The sequence below is a fragment of the Cariama cristata genome, unplaced genomic scaffold (assembly GCF_000690535.1).
Source record: "Cariama cristata isolate BGI_N322 unplaced genomic scaffold, ASM69053v1 scaffold21239, whole genome shotgun sequence".
Classification (NCBI taxonomy): Eukaryota; Metazoa; Chordata; class Aves; order Cariamiformes; family Cariamidae; genus Cariama; species Cariama cristata.
The window spans coordinates 839-10,415 of NW_009636584.1; the positions used below are offsets into that span (position 1 = coordinate 839).

General features: G+C 35.4%; 1 protein-coding gene across 1 annotated transcript; it reads right to left on the minus strand.

Moving 5' to 3' along the window:
• Positions 1-305: 305 nt before the first annotated feature.
• On the minus strand, positions 306-9,114 carry LOC104167654 (protein SERAC1-like; the record flags this gene model as incomplete). The annotated part of the gene is made up of 8 exons (XM_009707974.1): positions 9,024-9,114; positions 7,604-7,640; positions 7,157-7,293; positions 6,747-6,836; positions 5,723-5,854; positions 3,439-3,560; positions 1,793-1,921; positions 306-419 (listed from the first exon to the last, which is right to left on the minus strand). Coding segments are annotated over exons 1-8 (852 nt in total), but the record flags the coding sequence as incomplete, so codon positions are not given.
• Positions 9,115-9,577: the final 463 nt, after the last annotated feature.

Genomic DNA, 9,577 nt, shown 5'->3' on the forward strand with positions numbered 1-9,577 from the left:
TCTCTCCTGCTTTTCTGTGTCAGAGCTGCCCTTTTATTTCTTGAAAGATACATACAGGTATGCCACAGGGGAACTCATACAGGCTAATTAGAAACAGTAACAGAACTTACACTTCCCATGAGAGGAAAAAAAAAAAAGAGTTGATTATGCTGCCTTCCAATTCACACCAGTCTCAGTTGTCTGAGCATCCTTACAGAAGGGGTGAGAGACAAGGAAATGGCAACTCCTTCCTGATATATGAGAGAGCATTAGAAAGGAACGTTTATAAATGTAGCTTTTCAGTTATAGTTTAAAGGACAAATTACCTTAGAATGCTGTACTAAAGCTTGCAAGCAAAAGAGTTCCACTGTCTCTGAAGGGATTTTACTCAATGTCTCACAATATGGAAGGCCATTTCCTCCAAAACACCATAAGCCTCCCTGAAATGAGAATCAGTAAAAATTATACGACATTCCAAATGGCTACATAAAATAAGCATTTCTAAACTAAAATGTTAAGTGTGTAATGACCTATAGAAATTGCTATGAAGGGTGCACAGCATGCATGCACTTTTCAAAATGTACAGATTATGCAACAGTACACCATAAAAATATCTACTATTTTTAACTGAAAATATTAACTAGATTTTCAGCCAACAGTCTCCATAGTCTATTAACTTCAAAACATACAATAAAGGGGGAAAATGTAGGATTCTCATTTTGTTAATGCATGTCTTTTAACATCGTTAATCTTAAGCTTGAAAAAGCAAGAAGCAGACTGCATCTAGTCTCCCATAGTTGCAAAAATGAGGAAGAAAAAAGGTCTTCACCATACAGCATAGTCTCTGAAGACCTGACTCTCCTTAATCGTGCAGTGGGAAGACCAGCATAACCTCAATAAAAACCAGTTTTCTAGAACAGCATGATTATCAAAATGTTTCCAAGCATGCTGCCTTACCAAAGCTCCCTTTGTAGCAAGAGCTCTGGCTGTGAAAACAATAAAGGAGTGATAGTGTAAAAATATTACACATAACTGCATCATAGGAAATAAAGAGTTATTATACTCTGAAATCTCTAAACAGAGCCTGACAGGCATCATTATTAAAATATGACAGTAATTTTTATTATTGCACCTTACAAAAAAAAAATAATCATTTTTAAAAGTCACAATTTTTTAATTTTAAAAAAATGCATAAGAGATGGTGGATGACACTGGTACTACAATTACTACTTTTAAGCAGTAACAGCATTTTAAAGCTTCCTAAAGCCACTTAGGAAGCTGTTGGACAGAGTTGAAAAATTCCTAGTTTCCAAGTCCAAACAGACCACGAGACTATTCCAATTCTGGTTTTGGCAACAGTGAGCTGTTACAAGGAGGCCTTTCCATGTGATATAACAGAGTTATTTAAGGTGTGCTAAAACTTGCCAGTATGCTAACAAGACTTAACAGAGGTGTAATCATCTCAGCAGTAAAAGAACACTCAAACAATGGTAAAATGAAATGTGAAAAATCATTTTATGACCACTGCAAGGGGAAGGAAATATTCTGGACAAAATGTTGAAATATCTGCTTTATGGGAAGGTTTGTAATAAAGATACAGTCTCTCACTAGACCAACTAGTACAGCTGGGAAATATAAACAAGTTTTCAAGCAGATAGACTGTATGTAGAAGAGACCTTACTTATGTTGTACAGTCATGAAGTCTCTGTATTTCTCTTCTTATAACGCTCAAAAATATGGAAATAGGTTTGTATCTCTGAGCTCTGCAGGAACAAAGAACCCAAACAGTTCTATTCTGCACGTGGGAACTCACCCTTTGCGCAGCAAGAGTCTGACTACTTTCACGTAAAGCAAGAGATGTGAAGTACTGGACACACGGATCAAGACCAGTCTGAGGTAAAGATACTAACAACAAGCGAAGTTCATCTTCTATGGGATAATCCTGTGAAAAGTAAGCGCAAGTAACTTTTAGTTCTGTTCAAAGCATGAAGCAAGGCACAGAGAAAAGAAAGATCTGAAATAGTGAAATCAGCCATATTAATAAGGCCATAAAATACGAACCCTGGACTTGAGTGCTCTGCAACTTCAGTTTAACAGTTACACCTGTGAAGACTTTGGAAACTGATAAGTCTAAAACCATTGAGTGATGAAAAGCAAGCTTTAAACTTTGTACTTTGGTGGCATTATTCTAATAGGTCCAAAGGGCAGAAGGAAAAACAGTTCCTCTCGGCACAGGAAGCCTAAAAGTTCACCCATAACTACACAGTAATTTTGGTGCTGCTCCATTAAAATGAAAGTATAAATTACTGGTAAAAAATACAGACAACATTTCTTTTAGTCGTTTATCTTCAAAATATTCATATAGATGTTCATTTAATAATCCAGGGTAGATGACAGGAAAACAGATGCAACAATGTAATTTTATTTGCCCACAGTCATGGAACTTGCACTTATTCTAATCTTGCTACAACCAGAGATGGAGACATATATGATGTGCAGAGCAACACCTGCTGCCACAATGATTTGCTTCAGTTTCCTAACCAGCAGATTAGGAACTCTTAGCTTCAATCACCTAGCAATCATACTGCTGTAAAAATAAAGTATATACACAACCATATACTAGTATAACTTAGTACCTGAGGACTGACAGGTACAGAACCACTATCACATAATGTTACAAAGATAAGAAAGCAAAACCTGACAATATGACTACCGATCAAAGCTGGTTTTCAGAATTTTGTGGGTTAAGGTATACCAGTATCCTCTGACAGGGACTTCTGCCAGCATTCATTCTATTAGCATTACAAAAGACCTCTTATATTATGCTTTGTGTGCCAATTCTGTTTATTGAAGAAGTTGATATGATGACATGATTGCTCAAACCATCATATATATATACTTATTAATTAACATAAAAACAAACCAAGGCCAAATCTATCCAATATGGATTTGCTGGTACCCAAAAGCTGGCAATAAAGAGGTGGGCCTACAGTAGAGCACCGCAGTAGCACTGAGTATACAAAGGCCTCTAGGAGTGCTCCCTACGTGTAGGATTCTGTCAGCACCAACAAGGCAATCTAGGATTAGATATAATAGATCTAGGATTAGTCTTAATATAAGATTGCTTCACACTGCCCATTAGGTACAGACAGGCAGTGTGTGTATCTGACTGGTAACTGGCTCAGATTTCACTGCTGGTAAATATGTACCGTGGATATACAGTCCAAGAACAATAATTGATCAATGTTCCCATCCTTATTGCTTTCTATTATGCTATTCACTAATGCAGATATACCCCAGGGGTACATCACTATATTACAGTTTTGTATTTTGGTCTTAGTTTTACTACTCATTAGTTACTTTAGAAGAACTCCGCTCTAGTATGGTTACCAACAACAAAAGCACTAAAAATAAACAAGCAAGCAAAAATAATCTAATACCCACTTTTGATTTACTTACATTCTTTATTTTTGGCAATGGTGGTGGAGGCAGGAAAAAGCGAAGGTCGATATCTTTGGATCGAGCCAAACCTATAGCAGTCCTTTGATCGCAGGTTTGGGCAACTGTACCATACTGATAATCTGTAGTACAAGAACTTCAGTGTTAGAGTTAAAACTAACTTTAAATATTTCATTTGGTTTTAAATGTAGTTTCTGACCTACTTTGAAAATATACTTGAAAAAAGAATCACCTGTCTGCAAGCCGCTTAAATAAGCTCTGATTTTGTAACCACAAATTCCAAAAGATAAAAATTGCAGACGTTAGACCAGCACTATACTGAGCCAACATACAATGGACACTAATTGTTCATTATAGACCAGTTTGATAAAGGTCCTCAGATAGAAGTTGAACACAAGCAAAAGCAAACGTATTCCTTTCACAGTGGCAATACTGAACAAGGACTACAAACCCAAGCTTAATTCCCTGGGCTTGAGTTAAAATTTGAAAGGCATCTTGCATACTTTTTTCTACATACAGTATTAAAAACCAGAGCCTTAAATCCAAATGCTGCAGAGACACAGACACCCAATTTTAAATCACACAAAAGGCACGTTTCAATAAAATTGTTAATGTCACAAAATCAGGTGACCTTAGAAAAGGCAGCATAGCACCACAGTACAGTTTCAAGTAGCCCTTCCTTACTGAAAATACAAGACAGACTTTCCCTTACCCTACTGAAGGGAAACCAGATTTAAACAGTAACTACTGTTCCTTTCCAAAACCTACCTACTTTATAGCTGGAGAAATTGAAAATTACGTACTGCAATTAGGGTGGCAAACCGAAGGAAAAAAAAATATAACCTTAAAGTGGGGCTCAATACTTTTTTCTATAAAAATTTGTTTCCTGAAAATTACATACTGCAATGAAGCGGCAAACTTTTTCCTTCGAAATGAAAATATAACCTTAAAGTGGGGATCAATACTTTTTTCTATAAAAATTTGTTTCTATCCCTGTTACTGTTACACAATTCTAGAACAAAACTGACAAGCCATTTAAAATACACTTTGCACAAACAGTTGCAGCTTGGCCATATTTTTTTTCTTTGGTGTAGATCACTTAGAGCTGCAAACGGAAGTCACTGAAGTCGTGCTTTGGACAAGCAAAATACTGTATTTACGATAACACGTACGCTGAACAATTTGGTCCTAGCTGTGAAAAGTTAGCACACACTTTCAGTCTTAACCTTTCTTGGACTTGGTTTTGGAATATCAGGTGAAAAAAAGGCCTGTTTCCCTCACGAGGTAGTTGGCAAGAATAAGTATTTCTGAAATATCCAAATACTACAACAATGAGCACTACAGAGAAAAGGCAGCTGGATTCCCAAGTACTGGCCATCTTGTGCACCAAGATCCTGAGATCATATGCTAACGGACAGTGTTCTCCTACAAACACGAGACAGTTATATTAAATTAGTACACAAAGCTTCGGTTTTGGTACATCCTAGCTTTCACATATTTTCAAACACAGCTTTTTGATGTAAACTCCTTGGGGAAATTAATTAGAATTTTAAAGAGGTAATCTGAAACAAGATAAATCCCATGGTATGGTATTACACTGCAAGAGTGAAAAAGTCCTCAACCAACTGGATTACCTGATAATGAGAGCTGAGATTAGAGTGTCACCTAGTTCATGTGGACTAGTGATGGAGGGGGCAGGAGGACGCACATATACACCCCCCCCCCCCCTTTATTTGGGGTTTCAAGGATATTTGCTGCTAGAGCAACAGGGAGAACTTATTACTACTAAATAATAACCAGGATGGAAAATAGCTTACAAATAATGCTTGTACATACAAGTCCTCTACCTCTAGTTTGTCGTTACTACCTTGGTATTATTACCTATCAGCTCCTAACCGATTTTTAACTTAACCATGGCCTTAAACTCACTCCTGCAGAGCCTTATAAAAATCACTGCCAGAATTTGTGACCATGTTAGCAGTCTCAACAGCAAAACCAAGGAACTAATGAACATGAACTGCTCTTCCACACCACAGCAGTGGTTGCAGTTCTCTCGTGGGGAAACAGAGACACCTGCACTGCAGGCACACGCTCTGTATCAGGGTATTAGGAAAGAAAAATTACTTGAAATGTAAACAAACTCCCCACATTTTAGACCAAATTTCAGAGTATTTATACTTCTGGCAGCTACCAGCTTTGTTTCACATTCGCAGTAGACTTGGAAGAGCTAACTGAGACTTTGTCGCATTTCTGGGATGAATTAGGCTACATCAGTATACATTACCATGCCAGTGACCGTTGTTTGCCAGGTCCTGTACAGCCTGCAGTCTGACCTCTTTGTCTTCTGACTGACTTCTCTTTAAGAGAAGCCATAAAGCACATTCATGATCTTCTCCATCAAATGTACCGAATTGTTCTTTTACCAGGAAACAAGTAAAACCCAAGTTATTATTAATGAGCATTTTAACAGTCACATTTCTATTTGTTGAGTAAAAAAATCTGTTTCTTTTAATATTCAAACATTAGTTGTTAAGAGTGTAATGTTTTAATATTAAATTAGTACAATAAATGACAGAATGACATTGGTAAAATGCTGATCGTTAAATTAATAGGATGGTTTTGATTCATTGTAGTGGCACTAAGTTGGTATTTCATATATATGTTACATACACAACCCCTCGCTGGCACTTACCAACCAGAATTGCCAGCTTCCAGCAGGAGCTGGAATTGATTAGCAACTCTTGAGGCTTTGACCTTGAACAATTAATTTCATAGCATGACAGTGGAGGTACATATCATTATAATTGCTAAATGAGAACAGATAGTATGCCTCAGGACTGAAATTGAAATTCTTATTTTAAATTACCCTAAAAAGCAGTGACACACTGTTGCAAAAATACTACGCTGCTTTCAGTTAATACTGGCAATTCTGAACGCATAACATACTTTTCCAAAATGAAATTTTGAGAGTATTTTATCCTCCAAACACCTTTCGTACAAAAAACTCGTATCAAACATTAACCTGGTATCTTAAGCTTCAAATCTCTTCTGAAACAGGAAAAAAAATAATTCTCAAATCTCTTCGTAACCATTGCTTTCATTTACTTTAAGAAAAGGAATGGGTTTAGTACATAGAAAATATACTAATATTCTATATTAATATAGAAAATTGTAAGTAATATTACCACTGTTTCAAACACAAAAGAACATGTTACATTTGTAAGAAAAATTATGTTACTTTCTAAAAGGTTTACGTTTTCATATTTAAAAACAATAATCACAGATAAAGCCATGCTTTCAATACATACCATTAAAAGGTCTCCGGAAAATTTTAGCTTCCGTTTCTAGAATTTTCCTCACTGCTTTATGGATTTCTTTTCTGGCTTGATATGTGATCCCTACAAGAGTATTTTTAGATTACTGGAAGTCTGAAAGACAGTTCTCTGACATTATTTTTCACATGTATATAAAAAAAGATATATGCACACACATACACATATGTAGAGAGAATTATCTGGTATATAGAGAAGTGTATGTATAGAACTATCTTAAAAAAAAAAACAGCCAGCATCTTAAAATAAATTTAGTGATGTTCTGAAAAATATTATTTTGTAACAGATCTCTGGAAATAAAACTTTCCTTATATAAGGGTGACTTCCAGAAACATTCTGTTCTCTTAAAATTCTGGTTTTAGAATCCAAACAATTATGCATCTTACCTTGATATTCACTTGGATTTAGAGAAGCTGTACGCACGTACACATAGGATTTAAGTTTTTCTTGATGTATAGCTTGAGTATCGATTCGCAGTAATTTCTTTAAAGACAGGACTTCATATGTAATGAATATAAAACCACTGTAAATAAAAGAAAACTGCATATGAATATAAATTTAAAAAATATGATGGCAAAAATACGTTAACAATCATTTTGGTATAAATCATCCAGATTTTACCAAATATATAATAGTCTGCAGATCATTTTAATTTAGCAAAGTAGACAATAGACTCTGAAATACTTAAAATAAGTAACAACTATCAGAAAACACGCTTCAAAACTATATTTACCATGTCTAAAGGTCCCCAATATTGTCATATTTCTTGATACATGAATTAAAACTTTAACTGTATACATAAGTTACATATACGCTTGTCAGTTACAACTTACCCTAGTATAAGCGATCCAGTTATCTTTGCAATTTTTCCTTGAAAAAATGAAAAACTCATGTCAAACAAAGTTGTGTGCATCACCTCAATACAAGCATGGTCAGCATTTGATTACCAGACAGTAAGAATGTCAGCCATTAAGAGTAAGTTTTTAAAAATTTTTGTACTGCTCTCTGGCTTTCAGAAAATCGTTACCTAAATTTACAAATGGAGAAAACATTACTTGATTAGAATTTTCTGCTCTCCTAAGCAAGATGATAAAACATGTATCCTGCCAGTGCTATTTATTTTAAGTACTGCTACCTATAAATTACATTCATTGCTCAGCTGCAGGAATCAATAGTAAACTTTCTCTGCCTGTATCATTAGCATTCATTTGGAACTCTAGATTATTTTAAGGAGTTAACTTTTTCTCACATGGCGTGGATATTTCTTCAGTGTTATTGAACACATACAGAAGTACGTATGTTCTTTGAAGTCCTGCAAAGTCTCCCTAGGAAAATATTTTTTAAATTTTTTCCATTGGATCTAATTTATAAAGGAAACAGCTGAATAAACACATGCCACTTGCAACAATTTCCCTTTTAAGGCTAACAATTCCTGTCAGATTTGAGCTATTTTGCCTGGACAAATTTGAGCTGATTATCTGGATGTAAGGATCTCAATACAGAGAAACTCTATTATTACCAGTAGCAGCAAACCCAATGGAACACATCTCACCTATCATGAATAATTTCTTTTCCTCAGCATGAATTGGGAGATTTGCCCCACAACCACTGCCACCAGGTTCTGTCTTTGCGAGACCATAAGAATTTTGCATGCAGACAAGAGGCAGCTACATGTTGAAGAAATAACTGGCAGAGAAGGTTGAAAAGGCAAAAAAATTGCAATGCTTCCTGTAGAGCAGAAACAGAAATATCCTATCTTTTAATGCTCAAAAATAAACTTTAGAATCCTAAGAATTGTCATTCTATACAGAAGGCACCAAAGAAAGCAGAGACTAAGCAGGAAAGACTGCAGAGCTAATATCAGTAAATAAGGAGGAAGAAACAATAGAAACAAATTTTATTCAAACTTTATTCATGGTTTATGGATATAATTGCTTCATCGCTCTAGAGGTTACAAAAAAAAATATAAATCAGATACAACATGGAGTTTAAGATAGTTTGATGAGATTGCATTTAGGGAGGGACCCTCATCTCACGTTATAAACCCAGATAATCTGCTGGTGTCATTTTACATACTGCTATGCAAAGCAAGGTCAGAAGCAGACATCCACTTAAGGCAAATAAAAGCTTTTGACCACAAAGTATTCAGGGATTTAGATCTTGAGTATCATTTAATTATGCACGGCGTCATACCAACACAGATTTTTCCTTTTCATTAACACTTCAGGTGAATAGGCATAGAACTGTACTTACTGATACCATTCCAAGGTAGGTGTGTTTTTGTGGCTGGACCAGAAGTTCCTATTTTTCTATAGCAAAATACACAGTAAGCGGCCACTGACATTCTGTGTATTAAAAAAAAAAAAGAAAAAGAAAGAGTAAGGACTGATTTGGGGATTACAGCAGAAAACCTGTAGCAGTTTTTTCATGTCTTTTTACAGCAAAGGTCACGATAGCAAAAGGTCATGATTCACAGCAAAGGTCACAATAAACCATATTCATGTCATTTCACTTTATATAAAGTGCTCTAATTAAAGAAGTCTATAAGCTTCCCAATTTCATAGGCTGCATTTCAATTACAAGAAAAGTTTAAAGCAGTTTTTCGTACAATTATGTGTCACTGTTGATTTTAGCGAGTATCTATCTCCAATGAACTTCTCTGCTTGTAAGTCTCCTTTCCTACTTCTTAGTAACTCTCCCTTAAATACCAGATACGGTCATAGCTCCATCAAGACATTACTCAGTATGTTATAGACTTTAATATAACTCAGTAACCAACTGCTTTTAAAGTTCATAATTGATTATGT